At 39.9% G+C, this 22,744-nt stretch overlaps 1 protein-coding gene and 1 pseudogene across 12 annotated transcripts in view; both read left to right on the plus strand.

The window, feature by feature from the left end:
• Melk (maternal embryonic leucine zipper kinase) overlaps positions 1-22,744 on the plus strand; it is a 121,368-nt gene that overhangs the window by 36,072 nt on the left and 62,552 nt on the right. For all 12 annotated transcript variants that reach the window (XM_033759184.1, XM_019206807.2, XM_010619388.3 and 9 more), the window contains 3 exons: positions 1,367-1,435; positions 3,437-3,529; positions 9,959-10,057. In XM_033759184.1, the coding sequence (XP_033615075.1) occupies positions 1,367-1,435; positions 3,437-3,529; positions 9,959-10,057 (261 nt within the window). The remainder of the gene's footprint in view (positions 1-1,366; positions 1,436-3,436; positions 3,530-9,958; positions 10,058-22,744) is intronic.
• LOC104858944 lies at positions 16,689-18,131 on the plus strand (annotated as a pseudogene).

Consider the following 22,744-nt stretch of genomic DNA (forward strand, 5'->3'; position numbering starts at 1 on the left):
CCTTTCCCTTTCCCTTTCCCTTTCCCTTTCCTTTCCCTTTCCTTTCCTCCCATCCTTCCTTCCTGGGCTGGGCTTGAACTTGCTATCCTTCTGCCTCAGCTCCCAGACTGCTTACATCGCAGGCTTCTTCTACTCTGCTAGGCTAGATCTACTCTTTAAGGGACTGAATAAAAATATGAATACACTTTAAGTCTGCAAGCTCTGACTAATGTGATAGTGCATATAAATTTAAATATGCAGAGACCACAGAATTGGTCTGAGCGGATAAGGCAGTTTTATGATTCTTTTTCATCTGTTTATGCTCAACTCTTCATTTTCAGCTCACTCTTTAGGTTTAAATTTTCCCTTTGCTCAAATTCTTTTTTTTCTTTTTTGGTACCGGGACTCAAACTTGGGTCCTTGTGCTTGTGAGACAAGCAGCTAAACCCCTGGTCCTCAAATTGTATTTACAGGTAGTTGATTTGGAAAGCAGCAAGGAGGAATGTTTATGCCAGTGTGTCTTGATGAGAAGTGGTACAGTTATAACATTTCTGCTCTTTCTCTATTTATTTTAATTAAATTTTTTTCTTGTTTTTTGGGGACAACGTCTCACTATGTATTTCAGGCTGGTCTTGAATTCACTATGTAGACCAGGCTGACTTCAAACTTGGGATCCTTCTGCCTTAGCCTTCCAAGTGCTGGGGTTATAGGCATGTGCCACTCTGCCCGCTGTCTTTCCCCTTTTAAACTTCTTTTTTTTTTCCAGTATTGGGGATCGAACTCAGGACCTTGTGCTTGTGAGACAGGTGTGGCACCACTGAGCTAAATCCCTGGCCCTAAACTTCTTGTCATCTCGGTAGTTTTTTACTCTGTTGTGTCTAGGATTTTGGTATAAATAAACTTAAACCGTTTTTAAAATTTTTATTTATCTTTTGAAATAGGATCTCCAAGTAGTTCAGGCTGACCTTAAACTCACTGTGTTGCCCAGGCTGGCCTTGAACTCAGGGCAATCCTGCCCCAGCTGCCTGAGTGCTGTGATTACAGGTGTATCCCATCATGCCCAACCCAGCCTTAAACCATTTTTAAAAAATTAACTTCAGAGTGGTCTTGAACTCACTATATAGCCTAAAATGGCCTTGAACTTGTAATCATGCTTCAGTCTCCTGAGTGCTGGGATTACAGGAGTGTGCCACCATTCTTGGCTTTTTTTAAAAACCCATTTTTAGGAATGGCTAGGGCCAGAGATTTAGCTCAGTGGTGCCATGCCTGCCTGGCAAGCACGAGGTCCGGAGTTTGATCCTGGGTACCAAATAAAGAAATGGCTAGAGGTGGGATATGTCATAAGAAAGTAAAAATATAGTTATGAACATATTTTTTGTTTTCTCAGGAGAATTTCTTATTTGATGAATATCATAAAATAAAGCTGATTGACTTTGGTCTCTGTGCAAAGCCTAAGGTAAGTGCAGAAATAAAAATGCCCTTATTTCTTTTTAAGTGTACCTCTCAGTATGTTTTCTTGCACTGACTTCTTAATTTTATTAAGCATGTTGCATCCTTTGTGAAGAATATTAAATTTTACCCTTGGTGTCAGTAAGTTCTTTAGATAATTCTAATATGTAGCTAAGATTGAGGTCCTGGTGAAGATCCCATGGGTGAGCTATGAGAGAATTTGTGGTGCCAATGTTTAAGAAATCCATTATAGTATGTGAACTAAACTGATCATTGTGCTTGCGGTTTGACTGTGTTGCCACTAGATGATGCTTTTGTTCATTTAGACAGCAGTTGAGAATTTAGTATTAATCTATTTTTGGTTATGCAACTAACAGTTACATTTTTGGAAATGATCCTATTTCCTTATAAAAAAAGAAGGAAAATGTCTATATGCACCTGTAAATTTATACCTTCAGGCATTTCCCTAATCTGCATTCCACACTTAAACAGTGGTATTGTCCATCATAACTTCTCTTGGAGATGACTTTCCCAGGTCTGCTGTCTATAGTAGATCTCCTATGTGGTTACCTTTGGTGTCAAACTCCTGAATTCTGTAATGATGGTCCTAAAATGAGCTGTCTATGCAAGAATGTTGAAACTGCAGACTTGTCTTACACACTTTGTAATCCCATGAATATTTTTTGCCCCAATCAGAATTATCTAGGTGCAGAAGGAAGCAAATTTTGCCTCTTTGGTTGAATGTCTGATTCTCCATCTACTTTTCAGAGATAATCAGTGGAGTCTTGTGTCTGGAAGCAAATGCCAGAAGGCAGGTGCCTGACCCACAACATATAGAGATCATACTTTGAATAAAGAAGCTGGTTTAAGTTATACTGTCCAGAGAACACAGTGGGGAGGGTTTTATGGCTGTCATGGATGCTACCCACACTGTCACATTTACGAAAATGGGGGTAGCCTGGGAGAGGATTTTCTCAGACTTTTGTGAAGATCTCACTTCTGGGCATGTTTCAGTTGTAAATGAAATCTCACAGTTTTTTACAAGTCCTTTGCGAGCTGTAGGATTCCACGCAGGAATTTGGCAATAGCTTCATTTTCATTAAGTCTTGCTGTATCTGTGGGAGAGCAGAGGAGGATGAACAGATTTTTCATTTTATTAAATCTGGAAGTAAGGATGGTGATTGATTCATCTTATAACTGAGTCTAGAAAATAGGCTCTTCAAGTACTGTTCTATATACTGTGGGTTTTTTTTTGTACTGGGTATCGAACTCAGTTCCTTGTGCTTGCAAGGCAGGTGCAGAACCACTGAACTAAATCTCCAGCCTTGTGTTGCTATCTTCCCTCTAAGAAGAAAGAAACTTTTCCATGTTTGTAAAGATTTGATATTGGAACTAGGAACTTGGAAAGAGTCCTTTTTTCTTGAGTACTTGAGGGTAGGAAGACATGGGTGCTTGGATTATGCTAGACTGATGGTAATGCAAATGAATATCTAGGGGACTATGAGTGGAATGTGATTGAACCAACAGGAAAAAGATTTTGCATGTGTATGGTTGTAGTAGTATTGGAAATCTAGGGAAGTGGAGACTGCATGTGTGTGCATGTATGCAGAGTATTGGGTTGGCTGCAGAAGTCTCTTATTATTTGGGATAGTTCTTCATCTAGCTTTTCTTTGTGTTCAAAGAGTGTTTATCGAATTTTGATATATATATTTTTTTGGTACCAGGGATTGAACTCTCAGGACTTTGCGTTTGTGAGGTAGGCGGCGGAACCACTGAGCTAAATCCCTGGCCCCGCTTTGTATATTTTTTTGAGATAGGGTCTTACTGTGCAGTTTAGGCTGGTCTTGAGTTCACTGTCCAGACTGGTCTCAAAGTCGTGTGATCCTTCTGTCTCAGAAGCCTACATGCTGGGTTTACAGGCATGTGCCACCATGCCTAGCATCAAAGTCTGATACTCTTAGTGACTATAATTAATTAATAAGTGTTTCCTTTTTATCTTATTGACAAGGGTAATAAGGATTATCATCTACAGACGTGCTGTGGGAGTCTTGCTTATGCAGCACCTGAGTTAATACAAGGCAAATCGTACCTTGGATCAGAGGTAATTATTTACTGATTAATTTGGTATATAATTAACATGCATGTATTGGTGACTTGAGGTCAGTCAGGCACTGTGTACTGGGGACATAACAATGAAGTAAGACATAATCTTGTTAATCAAAGTGTTTGGTTTATTTGCCTAATGAGATTTATAAACTGATAGATGGAATGAATAGCTTGCAGTAAACATAATAGTATTTATTTGAAACAGGGATATATTTCTGCTGTGTTTGCTTTTGTGGTAAACAGTGCCATAGCTTGGAGTGGTTAGTCTAGTGCGTAGAGTATGAAACCTGGATCGTGGGCTTAGAATTTCAGAGATGTCAACACAGAGAAAACCTGTCCTTTGTCCATAGGCAGCTCTCTGAGGCCAGCAGGCCTGTGTAGCAGTGCAGGCCTGGGCTTTGCCTTCTTTACACTCACAACTTTAAGCTAGTTAGTGCCTTCTATTCTCTACAGTATTAGTGTGGTTGATGTTCATATCATAAAGTCAAAACAAAACAATCCTTAGTTATCAAAAGCTCAGGAAGTGGGGGATTGAACTATTTTCTTATTTCTTGGGCTGGGGATTTAGCTCAGTGGTTCCGCTGCCTGCCTCGCAAGTGCAAGGTCCCAAGTTTGATCCCTGGTACCAAAAAGAAAAAAAGAATAAAGAAACGTCTCCAAACCTGTTACATGCTTTTGTATGGTGTGACCCTTTGGTAGGGAAACATCACAGATATAGCTGGTCCTGATTTTATTTGTGTAAAGAACCCACTTTTCATGTGAAACATCTTTTGAAACTGGTGTTATGTGGAGAAACTTTGGGAAATACCAGGTTACTTAATTTGTCGCATGAGAAGATGGGAACTAATTTTTTTTTGTGACTTAATTTTGATATAGTCTCAAACTTAAAGAGTAGCACAAAAATAGAATGAAGCAGCCAAGCGCGATGGCACATGTCTGTGATTCCAGCACTTGGAAGACTGAGGCAGAAGGATTGCCCAAGTTTGAGGCCAGCCTGGGATACATAGTGAGTTTAAGGCCAACTTGAAGTACATAGCAAGACCCTGTCTCAATACAGAATAAGGGACTTTGGTATTTTTAAATTCATATTCACAATGTTTATATTTTTCTCTTCTTGAGGTATCATTATTTTCTTTGAATATACATGTATATAAATACATTTTTGCGGGGGAGGTCATTTGAAAGTAAATTGGAGACATCTGATCCCTTTATCACAAATTATGTAGGTAATATGCATATTTTTCCTAAAAGCAAGGATGTTTTATAACTATACTTTAGTTATAAAAATCCAGAAATTTAACATTGATAGGATTTATTTAATCCACAGTTCAGAATTCATTTGGTGTTATTTGTACCAGTGATGTCCTTTACAACTCTATTTTTCCCCTAGTCTATGATCCCATTGCATTTAGCTAGTGTCTCTTTAGTCCTATTTAGTTATTTATTTTGGCATTTTGAGACAGGGTCTTGATATATAGTTTATGCTGGTCTTGAACTGACTGTGTGGCCCAGGGTGGCCTCAAACTTACAGTGATCTTGTCTCAGCCTCCCACATTGTGGGCTTATAACATGTGCCACCATGGCTAGTTTCTTTAGCCCTTCTCTTTAATCTGTAAGACTTTTTTTTTTGTTACTGGGGGTCGAACTCAGGACTTTGCGCTTGTGAGGCAGGTGGCAGCATTACTGAGCTAAAAATCCCTGGCCCATGTAAGACTTTTTCAGGCTTTATTTCCTTTATGACCTAATCCCCCTTATTTCTTAATTGGGGATTGATCCTAGGGCCTTTGTATTGAGCTTCCTTGCAGCTCTTTTTTTTTTTTGAGCCAGAGTCTCACTATGTAGCAGGCTGGCCCTGAACTTGTGGCAACCCTACTGCCTCAGCCTTGTAAGTGCTGAGATTATAGGCATGCCACCATGCCTGGCTTCAGCCTTTTTGGGAAGAGGAAGAAAGGAAGGATGGGAAAAGAACAAAAGAATAAAAGGAAAAATATGAAAACAAAGCTTTTAGGGGCAAAGGGGTTGAAGGGAGGAGAGAAGATTAGGGAAAAAAGAATCAAGATTTATTATGTACAGGTACAAATTCATTGTGATGAATGTGATCATTACATATATCTAAAATGTACCAATAAAATTAATTTAAGAAAATAAAATTTTGAGACAAGGTCTTGCTAAGGTTGTTCGGGTGGGATTTAAACTTGTTATCCTTGTACCTTAGCCTCCTGAGTGATAGAATTACAGGTGTACCACTTGGGCTTGGCTAACATTTTTTTTTTTTTTTGGTACTGGGGATTGAACTTGGGTCCTTGTGCTTGTGAGGCAAGTGGCGGAACCACTGAGCTAAATCCCCGGCCCCATTTTTTTTTTCTTTGGAGACATGGTCTCACTATGTAGTCTAGGCTGGCCTTGAACTCATTATGCAGTCTGGCCTCAGATTCATTATCTTCCTTTTTCAACCTCCAGAATGCTGGGATTACAAGTGTCCATTTCCACGTTGGGTGTTACTATTTTAGATTTTATTTTGTAGAATGCCTGTGAATTTGAATTTGTTTAATGCTTTCTTTGATTGGATTCATCTCAGGTATTTTTGGCAGAAATACCATAGAAGTAATTTTGTGGCTAGCTTAGTTCAACATAGGAAAAGGAGCAAGCTTTTACTGAGTGTTTGACCTTGAATCCATACAAAACACTTTATTGTATTTTCCTTTGGAGGTAATGGGGAAGAAACCCAGGGTCTCATCCTGTGCTATGCTAGGCCAGCCTCTATCACCAAACTAAATCCCAGGCTACTTTTTTTGGGTACTTGAGATTGAGCTCAGGAAGCCCTGGCCCTGAGCTGCATCCCTGCCCTTTTAGATTTAATTTTGAGACAAGGTCTTGCTAAATCACTCAGCTGTCCAGGCTGGGCTCAAATTTATGATCCTTTTGCTTCAGCCTTCCAGAGTGCTTCAATTATAGTATGCACCTCTGTATCCAGCTACTTTTTATCTTTAATTGTAGTAAAATACTCATACAATTTGCCATATTAGCCTTTTTTAATGGGTACAGTTCAGTAGTATTAAGTACATTTACATGGTAGTGCAACAAATTTTCACAGTGCTTTTCATCTTGCAGAGCAGAAACTCTGTACACATCAAACAGTAACTCCCTGTTCTTACCTGTTCCACTCTCCTGGCAGTTATCCTTCTCCTTTCTGTATCTATGAAATGTTTGTTTTTGTGTTTTTAGACAGGGTTTCACTTTGTAGTTCAGGCTGACCTTGAACTCACCATGTAGCCCAGGCTGGTGTCAAACTCATGGCACTCCTCCTGAGTGCTAGGATTACAGGCATATGCCACCATGCCCTGCTTTGTATCTATGACATTTTTATTTTGTTTTGAGATAGGGTATTGCTATATAGTCTAGGCTGGCTTCAAACTCATAATCTTCTTGCCTCAGCCTCCTGAGTGTTGGAATTACAGCTGTGTGCCATCATGCTTGGCTGTCTCAATTTGACTATTCTAATAGATCTTATATGAATACAATCTTAGAATATTTGTCTTTTTGTAACTAGTTTATTTCACTTAGCAAAATGTCCTCAAGGTTCATCCATGGTTTAGCAGGTCTCACTGTTTTCTTTCTACTATTTTTAAGGCTGAATAATATTCATATGTGTACACACACACACACACACACACACACACACACCTTTTTGTTGATTAATTCATCCCTGGATGGACAGTTGGGTTACTTCTACCCTTTAGCTATTGTGAATAATATTCTCTCTCTCTCTCTCTCTCTCTCTCTCTCTCTCTCTCGCTCTCTCTCTCTCTCTATCTCTTTGAGATCTTGCTTTCAGTTTTGTGTATAGCTGTGTACTATATAAAGTATATATTCCCAGAAGGCAAATTGCTGAATCATGTGGTAATTCTGTTTCTGAGGAACTGTGGAACTGTCTTGCGTACTGGTTGGACCACATTATAGCAAGAGTTTCACATGCTAGATATTTTTTATCATTTTATTTATTTTATTTTATTTTTTGGTACCAAGGATTGAATTTGGGCCCTTGCGCTTGCAAGGCAGGCAGTGGAACCACTGAGCCAAATCCCTGGCCCTATCATTTTCATTAAAGCCACATAAAAATCCTTTGGGCAGTAATGGATATTATTACCTGATTCCATAAAGCAAAGAAGAAACTGAAGCTCAGAAAGTAGGTAGCTTTGCAGGGTCACACAGCAGGTGATACTGGTCAATATTTGAACCGAGTGATGGACTCTTTCTACTGTTCATCTGGTCTCCCAGGAGTGACAATCAAGAGCCTCAAAAGATCCCTAGAGGGCAGGTGAAAAGATCCTGCTGGTCTGAATGTATCTTTAGTTTTTCCTGTGTAATCCTATTTTTTGGCCATGTTAGTTTGTTTTCCATCCTTCTAAAACAATGTTTTAAGGACAGTATACCAGGGAATCCCCTCAGGCTCTTGTTGAAAGATCTAAAACACAGGGCTGTGCCTTCAGAGATTTTGGCTTTGTTTTTCAAGATAGGACTTTAAGAATCTCCATTTAAAATCCACAGTTTAGGTGATTCTGATGCTTATGGTCCAGATCATGTGTTAAGGATATGTTCCTTGATGTCTCTAATTTCTTCAGTAATTTCTCAAAGGAAATGATTTCAAATCCCTCTTCTCCCAGTTATTTTTGATTTATTTGGTAATTGGTAACTAGTAGATTTACTTGTATATGCTTTGGCTTATGATTTTGGTTAATCACATAATCTAATTTGAAATAGTAAAGTGAAGGTGCTTTGATGAGTTAGCTGGAGTGCTTTTTTTTCTTATTATTTTCTTCTCTCAAGTAGGCTTTGATGTATTCTTTAGAGATATTGCTATCATTTTCTTCACCCCTTTTTTTTTTTCAAATCCAGAATTGGGGAGTAAACTCATGTCCTTTGTACTGAGTTACATCTCCAGCCCTTTGTTATTTATTTATTTATTTATTTGGGGCTCAAACTCATGACCTTGTGCTTATGAGGCATGCACGATGCCTCTGAGCTAAATCCCCAGGCCTGTTATTTTTTATTTAGCATAAAGTCTCACTAAGTAGCTAAGTTGCCCAAGCTGGGTAGCTGGGTTTGAACTTTCAATCTTCCTGCCTCAACCTCCCATGATGCTGAGATTACAGGCATGTGCCACTGTGCCCAGTTTATTTTCTTAATTTTTTAGTTAACACAGGCATAATCTCTCTATTGACTTCCTACAGTATTTGACAAGGCCATCTTAGCTCATTTCCCTATGTGGCCTCTACTTTGAATTTATTTGTTTGTTTTTTGAGACAAAGTCTCACTGTATAGTTCAGGCTGGTCTTGAGCTTGGGGTGCTCCTGCTTCAGACTTCCAAGTGCTGCGTTATAGGGCTGTACCACCATGCCCTCTACTTTCAGTAGCGTATCTGGTCATGAGTGCCATGCAATTATGCTTCAAGTTATAGATTAAATATTTGACATATCTCTGGCCTAAATGGCTGATTGATGACCTCCTACAAAAAATCCAAAGTATCAGCTTGAAAAGTGAATTATTCGTCTGAGGTATAATAGTAGAGTTCTAGTGATTTGATGTGATTCAGTAGACAGGAATGAATTACTTGGGTTACATAGTATAGGTAATATCTAAGTGTGTGATGCTGCCCAAATTAATGGTTTGCCTCTTTTTTCTTTTTCCTTCAAAAAATTGCCAATATAAGCTTTTAAAATTTTTCTAAGGATTAAATAGGGCAAGAGCTATGACTTCCAATGGTGATGCCATTATTGAGTAAGGCCAAATACTACTTGAACAAATAGTTACTGCTTAGGTCTTATGGGACACATGGATTTCTCACATAAAGGTTAAACTCCTTTCTGGATTTTGAGATTTATAGAGTTATTTGGGCTGGCAGGCTAGTTTCTAGCCTGAAAAGTCAATCATTGAATTTTATTAAGATTTCTCTACATAGAGAGGATTTTACAATGCAGCTTAGTCACATTTACAGAATATCAGGAAATTTTCAGACTTGTTTTGATATCCCCATGACTGTTTACATAATCCTCATATGTAATCTAAACCCTCAGTGGCCCTGTAGAATTGTCTTTATAGTCAGAGACCTGACTTCATTTCCTTATACCCAATCCAGTCCAGCCAACTGGAAATTATTTTCCATTAAGTTTTATCATGCAGCTAGAGGAGAGTGTTCTGAACTGGAAGGCACAGGGCCTTCCTGGGTGACCTGCCATTTACTGGGTGATTTTGAATCAACTTTACTTTTAGGGCTTACAGTTCCTTGTCTATCTATAGAATGAGTGGTTGAACAGGATGCTGACTTCTGTTCCAGCTTTGTGAAGATTCTGGATTCTATTCAGTGTCTTGCTGTTTTGAAGTATGTTCTTAATTTTTAAAATGATTTTTAAAATTTCCTTCTCAGGCAGATGTCTGGAGCATGGGCATACTCTTATATGTACTTATGTGTGGCTTTCTACCATTTGATGATGATAATGTTATGGCTTTGTACAAGAAGATTATGGTGAGTATTGCAAGGCATGAAACTTCAGTGTCAACAGTTTCTATACTGCGTGCTTCCATTTAGTAAAGTACAAAACAGGAAAACATAATTTGGTGTTAGAAGTGTCAAGATATTAGCTATCATTTGGGATTGGCTAAGAGGGAGGTGAGGAAAGCTGTTTTCTGATCTGGGTGCTGGTTACACTTATATATTCAGATGTTGAAAACTTATCAAGGTGTATACTTTTATGTGTAATTATATATTACACCTCTTCAACAAAAAGCTTAACAGGGGCCAGAGATGCAGCGCAACAGTCCAGTGCCTGCCTAGCAAGCACAAGGTCCTGAGTTTGACCCCTGACACTGCCCCCTTCCCCCAAAAAGCTTAACAAAACAAAAACCAAACAAAGTGTTCTGTTTTAGGTTGACCCTCAAATTAGGTAAGTAAACATGTAAGATCATTTTATATGTAGGATTGTGTGTGTGTGTGTTTGTGGTACTGGGGATCAAACTCAGGATCTTGTGTTTGTGAGGCAGGCATGGTGCCACTGAACTAAATCCCTGGCCCAGGAGTTTTTTTTTCTGGACCCAAAAATAAGACCTTTCTAAGTTACTGTGTTAAATCACATTTTCCTTTTGAGCTATGATAATGTAAGAGTTCTCCCACTCTTACTTTTAGATGGATAAAAATTTGGCTTGAAGGTATAATAAGATCATAATTAAGAGTACTGGTAGCCGGGTGTGGTGGCGCATGCTGGTTATCCCAGTACTCGGGAGGCTGAGGCAGGAGGATTGCTATGAGTTCAAGACCAGCCTAAGCTACATAGTGAGTTCCAGGTCAGTCTCAACTACATAGTGAGACCCTGTCTCAAAAAACAAAACAAACTAAAAAATAGAGTACTGGTAAGCGGTCTGCCAGGGATTTAGCTCAGTGGTGCCCCATCTGCCTTGCGAGCGCAAGTTCCTGAGTTCAATCCTTGGTACTAAAAAAAAAAATGAGTACTGGTAAGCTTTGTTAAAATCATATGTATATATTAGAGACAAGCAGTTGCATGGGAGAGGGGAATGTTTGCCAATGGATTTGGAATTTCTTTGGGATTGATGATGATCGCACAACCTGTGTGTGTGTTTGTGCACACTAGGTGTTGTGATTTATATCTGATGTCCCCAAGAGCCTCATGAACTCATAGGTGGGGCTTTTGGAAGAGGATTAGTCTGCGGGGACACTATAGTTCACTTGATTTTAGGAATTGGAACTTGGTTGGGGGAAGCAGGTAGCTGGAGGCATGACCTGGAAGGGTGTATCTTTCTCTCTGGCTCTTCTATTCTCTCTTTGCTTCTGAGCAGCCACAATGTAAACAGCTTTCCTCTGCCTAGGCATTTCCACTGTGCTGCCAGCCACGTAAGGACTGAAACTTCTGAAAAATGAGCAAATCAAACCTCTCCTTTAAGTTTTGGGTATTAGATATTTTGTCTCACTAATAAGAAAGTAACTAAGACAGATATTGGTAATGAGCATGAGATCATCATTGCAATGCTTTATATTACCTGACCATGTTGTGGTTCATAAGCCTTTGGAACTGGTTCACATGAGGAGTTTGGAAAAGTTTGGAAATGCTGGCTGGCAAAACACTTCTAGATGCTGTAAGCTGGGCTTAGTGGGAGATCTGGTTGGAGTTTAGAAGAACTGAATGCTGATAAAAAGGCAGACAGTAAAGACCAGGCTTAGGAGGTTTCTATTGGGAAGAAGGACTTCATTGACAGTTGGACTCCAGACCATGAGTGTTATGCTATAATAGAAAATTTGTCTACATTTTACTTATTTCCTGAGATTTTATAGGAGACTGAGATTAAAAGTGAAAAATTAATTGGGCCAGGGATTTAGCTCAGTGGTTCTGCTGCCTGACTTGCAAATGCAAGGTCTGGAGTTTGATCACCGGTACAAAAAAAAAAAAAAAAAAAAAAAAAAAGAGTGGAAGACAAAAATGGCAGAGGAAATTTCAAGACAGCCCAGTGTTCAGGCTGAAAAGCATGGATGCTGCTTGCTATTTTTAGCTGGCAAAAAAGTCATTTGAAAAGTTTTCCATTTCCTTAAAAGAGGAGGATCTTCAAGTTTTATTAAAGGAGAGTTTTATTGCTGAAAAGATAGCATTAAAATAAGCCAGATACTTTCCATCAGGACAGTGGAAAAGATGCCATGTTGGCATCTCAGGAACCAGGAAGACCCTACTTATTGCAAACTGAACTTGTAAGAGTGAAAGACTTTGCTTTGAAAAGAGAGCCCAAGGACACTCTACTTGAAAAGAGCTAGCTAGAGATTTGTTTTACAGTCCTCAGCTGTCTAGGATCTCAGAGGCCACTGCTGTGGCCAGAAGTTAAGGAGGCCTGTTACCACTCAGATGGCAGCAGACCTTGATATCATCCACATGGTGCTCTTATTACAGGCATGTAGAATACAACAGTGGTGGGGTCAAGGAGGTTTCCATCCAGATTTCAGAAGGCCTGAGAGGTTAGGAGTTTGCCTTTGAGAGGGTAGTATGTAAAGCTTGAGCATGAGGCTTAACGTGCACTAGAGATCCAAGGAAGTAGAAAAGACAGGAATGTCGAACAACTGCTGAGGAAAGATGCAGGCAGTGAGTGGAGACTTCTCAAAAGAGGCCATGGTAGCTGCAGCTGATAAGGGCAGGGTTTACCAAGCCCTTTGGAGCTTGCATCTTTTGTTGTTGTTGTATTGGTACTGGGGATCAAACTCAGGTCCTTGTGCTTGCAAGGCAGGTGTGGTGCCATGAAGCTTGCATCTTGCCACCTTTTGCCCTGGGTACTGGACATGGGACTGTGGGCCTTAATGTTTGCTCTGCTGGGGTTTGTCTTGCTTTGTTCCCATTCTTTTCTATGCCCCTATTTCTCTTTTGGAATGCTAATGTTTATCCTGTGCTATTGTATGTCAGCAGTTGAGTTGAGTCCTACAGGAACTTCAGACAAGAGCTAAAACCTATAGTCTTCAAACTCTTTAATGAAATGAAGAGGGAAGAAGTACTTCAAAAATTATTCTTGGAAGCTAGCGCTATCCTGGTCCCCAAACCAGACAGTGATCCTAGAACAAAAGAGAATGACAGGCCAGTTTCTCTAATCAACATAGATGCAAAAATCTTTAACAGGATACTGGCAAACAGAATGTGACAAATCATCAAAAAGATCATATACTATGACCAAGTAGGCTTCATCCCAGGGAGGCAAGGGTGGTTCAACTTACATATATCAACAAATTCATCACATAAACAAGGACAAAAAAAAAAAATTCACATGATCATCTCAATAGACTCAGAAAAAAACTTTTGACAAAATCCAACATTCATTCATGATAAAAACCCTGAAGAGAATAGGTATAGAAAGATCTTATCTCAATCTGATAAAAGCCACTGATGACCAGTCTACTGCCATTATATTAAATGGGGAAAAACTGAAAGCTTTCCCTATAATATCAGGAACAAGGCAACGATGTCTACTATCACCATTACTGTTCAACATAGTCTTAGAAACATTAGCCAGAGCAATCAGACAAGAGAAAGAAATAAAAGGGAAATGCATATGAAAGGAAGAAGTCAAAGTATCATTTTCAAATGATGTGATTACAAGATCCAAAACATTCCATCGAAAGACTCCTAAAATGTTCAGCAATATAGCAGGATACAATATAAACACAAATATCAATAGCATTTCTGTATACTAAAAATGAACTAACTGAGAAATTAGGAAAACAATACCATTCACAGTAGCATCCAGAAAAATTAACTATGTAGGAATTAACCTAAGGGATTGAAAGACTATGATGAAAATTACATCACTCTGAAAAGGAAATTGAGGAGGACATCAGAAAATTGAAAGATATCCCCTGTTCCTAGGTAGGCAAAACCAATATAGTTAATATGGCCATACTTCCAAAATTGATACGTGGGTTTAACACAATCCTAGTCAAAATACCAGTATCATTTCTCACTGATCTAGAGAAAACAATCCTAAAATTCATATGGAACCAGAAAAGACCAGAATAGCTAAAGCAATTCTGGGCATTAAGAGCAAAGCAGGAGGCATCACAATCCCAAATCTGAAGTTATACTACATAGCTGCTGTGATTGAAACAGCGTGGTATTGAAAAACAAAAACAAAACCAAAAACAACACCAAAAAACAGTTTTGTACTGGCACAAAAACAGGCATATGGATCACTGGAACAGAGAAGAAACAAACAACCCCAGGCACATTTAGCTATTTGATCTTTGACACAATGGGCCAAAAACATATACTAAGGAAAGATAGCCTCTTTAATAAATGGTGCTGGGAAAAGAGGATATTCACATGGAGAAGATTGAGTCTAGACCTATATATCTCACCATGTACTAAACTAAGATCAAAATGGATCAAAGATCTAAAGCAAACAATCTGCTGGAAGATAAAATAGGTAAAACTTGAAGACATAAGCATAAGCAAGGACCTTCTGAACAGAGCCCCAATGACACAAGAAATACTGTGATACTGAAAATCCACAAATGAGATATCAAATTAAAAAGCTTTTGCACAGCAAAAGAAGCAACAGTGTGAAGAGACAACCTACAACATTTTTGCCAGCTATCCCTAGGATAGAGGTCTAACATATTGAATATATAAAGAACTCAAAAAAACAAGACTCCCCCAAATAAGAGATCCAATAAAAGTATGGGCAACCAAAATGAATAGACACTTCTCAGAAGAAGAAATGCAAATGGTCAATAAGTACATGTAAAAGTGTTCAACATTACTGGCCATTAGAGAAATGCAAATTAAACCTACATTGAGATACTATCTTACCCCAGAAAAAATGGCTGTCATCAAATAAATAACAAATGGTTGTGAGGATGGGGGGTCTCTTCTACATTGTTGGTGGGAATGTGAACTAGTACAACCACTGTGAAAATAAATGTGGTGATTCCTCAAAAAACTACAAATAGAAATTCCATTTGACCCAGCTATCCTTTTGAGGTACCTTCCCCAAAGAAAGTAATGATATAAGCAAACATGCATACCTGTGTTTATAGCAACACAATTTATAATAGCTAGATCTTGGAAACAGTGTATACGGTCCATCAAGAGATGAATGGATAAAGAAAATATGTTATTCATACACAAGTACTATGCCATAAAGAAAGGTAACTTGAGACATTCATAGACAAATGAATGCAACTTGAGAACATAATGTTAAGTGAAATAAGTCTGACACAAGCTTAAATATCTCATGATTTCTCTTATATGAAATTCAAAGTATATATAAAAAGCAAAATAGAATATAGATAAATAGGAAGTAGGGAGAAGTCCAAATAATTCCTCAAATTATCTATTCCATTGTAAGAGAATCTTTTTTGTCTATGATTTGTACTCTGAGTAACATTTGGTCATTCCTTTAAGATTAAGGTACACAAAGCTGGGTGTGGTGGCGCACACCTGTAATCCCAGGACTCTGGAGGCTGAGGCAGGAGGAGGATCGCTGTGAGTTTGAGACCAGCCTGGGCTACATAGTCAGTTCCACGTCATTCTCAACTACATAATGAGACCCTGTCTCAAAAACAAAAAAATAAAGATTAAGATCCACAATATATTAACTATTGGTTTTCACTAGTTATGAAATTTTGTTTTATTTTATTTTTTTTATAAAAGTAAGAAGAGTACTTTTTAATATTTTCTTTATTAACAGCTACTTGCATTACATTAAAATAAAAAAAACCAGGGCCAGGGATTTAGCTCAGTGGTTCGCCACCTGCATCGTAAGCACAAAGTCCTGAGTTTGATCTCTGGTACACACACAAAAAAATCAAGGATCTCCACTTTCTGTGGATCTTGGCAAATTATTTAGCCTTTTTTGTATCTCATTTTCTTCATATGTAAAATAGGTGGAATAACAACACTATACTTAAAACAGGGTTGGTATGTGGATTAAATGAGTTTATCTATGAAGTCATTTAGGATAGTGCTTAATAGGGATCATTATTATTAACAGGTATTTCTAAATTTGATTAGCTGATATTTTGCTTAGGACTTGGGAAGTTTGTCCCAAGATTTATGTGTATTTTTTCTTTGAACTAGGTTTGTTTGTTTTACTATTTTTAGTGTCATAGTTTTTACTAGCCCATAAAGTTAATTGTGGAGTTAATTCCTTTTCCTTTTTTTTTGAGGATATTAGAGTTTAAGGTTAGAATTGTCCCCCCACCCCTCTTTCTTTCTTTTTGGTACTGGGGATTGAACTCGGGTCCTTGTACTTGCGAGGCAATTTTTTTGGTTTTTTTGAGACAGGGTTTCGCTATGTAGTTGAGACTGACCTGGAACTCACTGTGTAGCCCAGGCTGGTCTTGGACTCAGAGAAGTCCTCCTTCCTCAGCCTCCCGAGTGCTGGGATTACAGATGTGCGCCATCACGCCTGGCTGGAATTGTCCATTTCTTAAATGTTTAATGGAATGTGCTAAAAGTGCGTCTTTACCTATACATTCATTCATTCATTTATTAGTACCAGGGAACAAACTTGAGTCCTTGTGCTTGTGAGGCGGGCGAGAGAACCTCTGAGTGAAATCCCTAGCTCTATCTATACATTTAAAATCAATGTCCGACTCTCCATGGGCTGAGCGTGCTATGAGGTGCGCCAGCGTGGGCTGCCATGTGCGTGGGTGCCTCCGCTCAGCCCTTGGCTCCCGTGCACGCAGAGCAGCTAGGACAGCCAAGGAGATGAAGGTGGCTGAGAGGGAGCGCAGTTGGTGCTGCTGCCCCTGGAGGGGGTGGATGTCAGCTCCAAACAGGACAAAGGCATGTTGAAGGTCATCAAGAGAGTACAGGCACAGATACACCCATGATTGGGGACCAAGTCTTTGTCCATTACACTGGCTGGCTATTAGATGGCATAGAGTTTGTTTGACTCCAGTCAGGACCGCATAGATAAATTCTCCTTTGGCCTGGGAAAAGTGGAGGTCATCAAGGCTTAGGATATTGCTGTGGCAACCATGAAGGAGGCAGAGCTGTGCTGCATCACCTGCAAACCAGAGTATGCCTATGGGTCACAGGCAGTCCTCCGAATATACCCCCAAGGCCACACTTGTGTTTGAGGTGGAGTTATTTGAGTCTAAGAAAGAGGACCTGACCGAAGATGAAGATGGTAGAATCATCTGAAGAATGTGGACTCGGGGTGAAGGCTCTTCCAGGCCCAGTGGCGATGTGGTGGAGGTCACACTGGAAGGGTACTACAAGGATCAGCTTTGACCCGTGGGAGCTCCTCTTTGAGGTCCACGATGGGGAAAGTCAGGATCTTCCCTGTGGGCTAGAGAAGGCCATTCAGCGCATGGAGAAAGAACATTCCATTGTATACCTCAAGCCCAGCTATGATTTTGGCAGTGGTGACAGGGAGAAAGTTCCAAATCCCACCAAATGCTGAGCTGAGATATGAGATACACCTTAAGAATTTTTAGAAAGCTGAGTCTTGGGAGATAAATTCTGAGGAGAAACTCGAGCAGAGTACCATAAGGAAAGAGCAGGGCACTGTGTACTTCAAGGAAGACAAGTACAAGCAGGCTTTACTGCAGCACGAGAAGATTGTGTCCTGGTTGGAGTACAGATTAAGTTTTTCTAATGAGTAAGCACAGAAGGCCCAGGGCCTTCAACTGGCCTCCCACCTGAACTTGGCCATGTGTCATCTGAAGCTGCAGGCCTTCTCAGCTGCCATTGAAACCTGTAACAAGGCCCTAGAACTGGACAACATCAACGAGAAGGTCTCTTCCACTGAGGAGAGGCCCATCTGGCCGTGAGTGACTTTGACCTCTCACAGGCTGACTTCCAGAAGGTCCTGCAGCTCTACCCCAGCAACAAAGCTGCCAAGACCCGGCTGGCTGTGTGCCAGCAGAGGATCTGCAGGCGGCTTCCCCGGAAGAAAAAGCTCGATGCTAACATGTTTGAGAGACTGGCTGAAAAGAACAAGGCCAAGGCAGAGGCAGTCACAGGAGACCATCACATTGACAGAAATGAAGTATGAACAGAAGAACAACTGATGTTTCAGGGACCCAGCCTCAGGTGGAGACAGAAGCGTAGCCTTCCCAGCCCTGCTTCATGAAGCTGCCTGTCTCCCTACTCTACCCTGTTAACTTTGTAAAAACTTAAGAATTTTGAGTGAATTAGACTTTATTTTTCTATCTGGTTGGGTGGCTTTGAGGGGGAAAGGTGGGGGCGTTGAGATGGATAATTTGAGGTGGTATTGCCATCTCTTCCCCTATTACCCATGAACATAGATAGGTCCACCCTCACATGTTGATGAGAATGTTAATTTACTTTGCTCCTTCTGTTAAGTCCATTTTTCAAATGGTAGAAGGGGACGGGTAGCAGGGATGGAATTTAATGTGAGACCAGGGCATAGAGGGAAAGTCCCAGGCAGCCGTTATCCTTATCCTTCCCTTCTCCAGTATGTTTACAAAAATGTCGCCTCCCTGTGGTGCTAGCGGCACGGGAAAAACCACTGCTCTGCCTATTACCTTTCTTTTTCCTTCTACACCCCAAATGGTATCTTCTGGTGTCTTGGTGGCTACCCCTGTCCTCCTTTTCAGTATTTCCCCTCCTGTCAGCTTTTCTTCTTGCTCAGATTGTATTCCCCCCCAGCCCCTTCTCTGCACTGTAAGACTTAAAAGTCTCACTTCCACTCTGCGGAGTGTGAACAGCCGAAAAGGCCTCCACGATGCTGGGTCAGGGCTCCGGGAACTCGATGGAGGAAGGAGAGTCACCCAGGAAGGAACACAGCAGTGGTAAACAGACCTTTATTAGTCTGGCCAGACAGCACTCTCAGAACCAAGTAGCTGGCTCAGAGAGTCAACTGCTCAGGGGCTGAGTTAGTTTTATAGGGTTTTTTTTAAACAAAAAATTTCAAACATAGGTCAGGGCCTTCACAGAACTACCAGAGGACAAGATTCTAAACACACTGCTTATCTTATGCAGGAAATGTTCTATGGTCACCTTTTGTCATACCATTTGTTCCTGGGCTGGCTGTTAACCAAGTTAGCAATTAGCCTATGAAGAAGCACAGTCTCTGGCCTATTAGCATGGAGTCCCTTTAGCTCATTCAGGTCTCACAGCATGTTGCTGAAGGTCCAGGTATGCCTCAAGTCCCATGCTTGAGCAATAAAGTAGAAACGACAAAACGTAAAAAAAAAAGCCATGTATCTAAGTCTGACATATTGTTGTCCTCAAAATGTCCAGTGGCTTCCTTCCTGTCATCTCATTCATGTACAAACCAGAGTTTGCCCTATTGGCTGTTGACTTTACCCTGTGATCTGGCCTCTCATGATCTCCTGGCCTCTTTGTCTTCTACTGCCTCTGCTCCACCCCAGTTGTTTCTTGAACCCCTCAAGCAAGTGCTTTCCTTGCCCTTTCTTTGATCTGAGCAGTTTTCAATAGTCTTTGTTCCCTCCCTTCCTTCAGTTCTCTATTTAAATGTTCCCTCTTTGAGAGGCTTATTTATTTATCATTCAATGTTCTTTTACCTCACCGAGCATTTAAATGTTTACTCTGCTAAGCAATTTTCTGTTACATCTATAAATAAAGCTGATGGAAGATCCCTACCCTCATGTAATTTATAATCTAGTTGTGCAGATATAGAGAAAGACAATAAGCATAATAAGTAAATTATATTAAAAGATAATACTTTCTTTGGAAAAAAGATAAAGGATAGAGAGGAATCAGGGATACAGATAGGGGTGGGTAAAGGAAAGGGATAACAGATTGTATTTTAAACATTAAATGAGAGGTGACATTTGAATAAAACTTGAAGGTGAGTGTTTGTCTAGTGGATACGTAGAACAGAACAGTATTCCATTAAAGGAAACAGTAAAGGTAGGAATGTGCCTGGTATAATAAAGTGAGCCAAAAGAGCTCAGGCCACTGGGGGGAGAAAATGAGCAGAGTAGTAGGGTAGGAAGTCTGGGCTTCGTGGGGTCCTAAGGATCTTGGCATTTTCTCTTAAGTGAAATGGGGAGCCAGTGGAGGGTTTTGAGGAGAGACTTGATTTAGTTTCGTTTTAACAGGATCACACTGGCTACTGTGTAGAGTTGGACATTAGGAGGATTTTGCAGTGATCCAGATGAGAGACAGTGGCCATGGAGGTAGTGAGAAGTGGGTGAATTCTGGATGTCTTTAATTTTTAATATTTTTTGAATTTTTTGAGACAGTGTCTCAGTATGTAGCCCAGGCTGGCCTTGAATTTGCAGTCCTCCTGCCTCAGTTGTACAAGTGTTACCTCAGGGGGAGTGTTTTGGGGGGTTGGGGACTCCCATAATTACCCTTGGCCTCTCTCTGGGTCCTTGCCCTCACTCTAATGAAGAATGTAGAAGTGAGGCTCTTAGTGGAAAATGAGGGAGTCAAAACTGATATGGTCAAAGCAAAAGTCTATTTAATGTGGCAAAGGCAGAAGAAGCAGAACGGGCCGCAAGATAGGGGTCCCAAGTGGATGCCCATTGAGTTTGAGGTGCACCCATACTTATGGGTCTAAACTGGTTCCTAAAAATAACTTTTGCTGATTTTTACAGTCTACACCAATCAGGGTCTTACCTTTTGTTTCTGGAAGGAGACAAGGACAGTTGGGAGATTTTTGGGTAAAAATTTTGAACTGGGGTTCAAACTCAGGACCTTGTGCTTGTTGGCAGGCACAGTGCCACTGAGCTACATCCCCAGCGCTGACAAGCTATATTTTTGTTGTTATTGTTTCATTTTTAAAAATTTATTTATTTTTTCTATCTTGGTACTTATTTTTTTACCCATTCCCCTTGCCCTCGCTTCATTCCACCCCTCCCTATTTAAAAAAACTTTGTTTCCATTTTTCCATTTTCTCATATTAATCCCATTTCCTTCTTTCCTTAACCCATTCCACTTCCCCTTCCCCTTTGGACCTTTTCTTCCTATTTCACATTATCAGTTATACATTTTGATCCTTATATATAGTTTTAGTTTTTCACACCAGAGAAATTATTCAGTATTTACATGTGTATGTATGTCCCATTTATTTCACTTTAGAATACGGCCTCAATGTACATCCATTTAACTATAAATATCTCTAGTTTCTCATCATGGCTGAGTAGCACTCCATTTTCTAAAAAAAAAAAAAAAAAATCTTTATCCAGTGTCCAGTTGATGGGCATTTGGGCTGTTTCCAAGTTTTAGCTATTATAAACTGTGCCACTATAAACATGGGCAAGCATATATCACTGTGGTAGGATTCTTGTAATTCTTTTGGGAAGATACCTAGCAGAGGAATAGCTGGGTCAAATGGGACTTCTAATCCTAGTTGTTTAAGGTATCTCCATATTGATTTCCACAGTAGTTGCACCAGTCTGCAATTCCACAAACAATGGAGAAGGGTTTCTTTCTCCCCACAACCCCGCCAGCATTTGTTATTGGTTGATTTCTTGATAGCAGCCATTCCTTCTGGGATGAGGTGAAATCTCATCTGCATCTCTTGAATGACCAGTGATTTTGAACATTTTTTCATGTGTTTATTTGTTGCTTTTACTTCTTTGAGAAATGTCTGTTCATTTCAGATGCCCATTTTTGAATTGGGTCCTTTATTTGGGGAGGGTCTGATTTTTTGAGTTCTTTACATATTCTAGATAGTAGACCTTTGTCTGAGGAACAGCTGGTAAAAATTTATTCCCTTATTAGAGGTTGTGCTCTGTTGGTGGTTTCTCTTGCAGTGTAGATCTCATCTTTTTTTTTTTTTTTTGATACCGGGCATCAAACTCAAATCCTTGCATTTGCGAGGTAGGCGCCAGAACCACTAAGATAAATCCCCGGCCCCAGATCTCATCTTTTTAATAAGAGGAGATCCTAGTTGTTAATTCTTTGTGCTGATTCCTATGCTACTGAAGATTTACTCATAAAGTCTTTTCCTATGCCAATGTCTTTGAGGGTTCTACCTAACTTATCTTCCAGCAAGTTTAGTGTTTCTGCTTTAATATTTATATATTTAATTCACTTGGATTTTAGTTTAGTGCATGATGAAAGATGCGGGTCTAGTTTTAATGTTTAGCATTTGAAATCCAGTTTTTTCAATACCATTTAGTAAAGAGGCTATCTTTCCTTCAATAAGGGTAGTTGGCTCCTTTGTCAAAGATGAGGAAGCTGAGTATGTCTGGAGTTGTTTCTGCATCTTCTAATCTATTCCACTGATCCTTGAGTCTGTTTCTTTGCCAGTACCATGCTGTTTTTATCACAGTGGCTTTGTAATATAGTTTCAAGTTGGGGATTGTGATACCCCTGTCATGTCTCTATTGCCTAGAATTAATTTCTTTTGCTATTCTAGGTCTCTTCTTATTCCAAATGAATTTTTGTATTGTTTTCTCTAGTTCAGTGAAATATATTGTTGGGATTTCAATCAGGATTGCATTGAATCTCTATAGTAGTTTTAGAAGTATGGCCATTTTCACTGTATTGGTTCTTCCTTCCCAGGAACAGGGGATGTCTTTCCATTGTCTTATATCCTCTTTGATCTCTTTTTTTCAAAAAAAAAAGTAGTTTGGTTTTTTGAGACAGGGTCTCACTATGTAGTTGAGACTGACCTGGGACTCACTATGTAGCTCAGGCTCAAACTCACAGCGATCCTCCTGCCTCAGCCTCCCGAGTGCTGGGATTACAGGCGTGTGCCACCACACCTGGCCAGAGTGCTG

Source organism: Fukomys damarensis, unplaced genomic scaffold (assembly GCF_012274545.1).
Source record: "Fukomys damarensis isolate Sample0158 unplaced genomic scaffold, DMR_v1.0_HiC HiC_scaffold_36, whole genome shotgun sequence".
Lineage (NCBI taxonomy): Eukaryota > Metazoa > Chordata > Mammalia > Rodentia > Bathyergidae > Fukomys > Fukomys damarensis.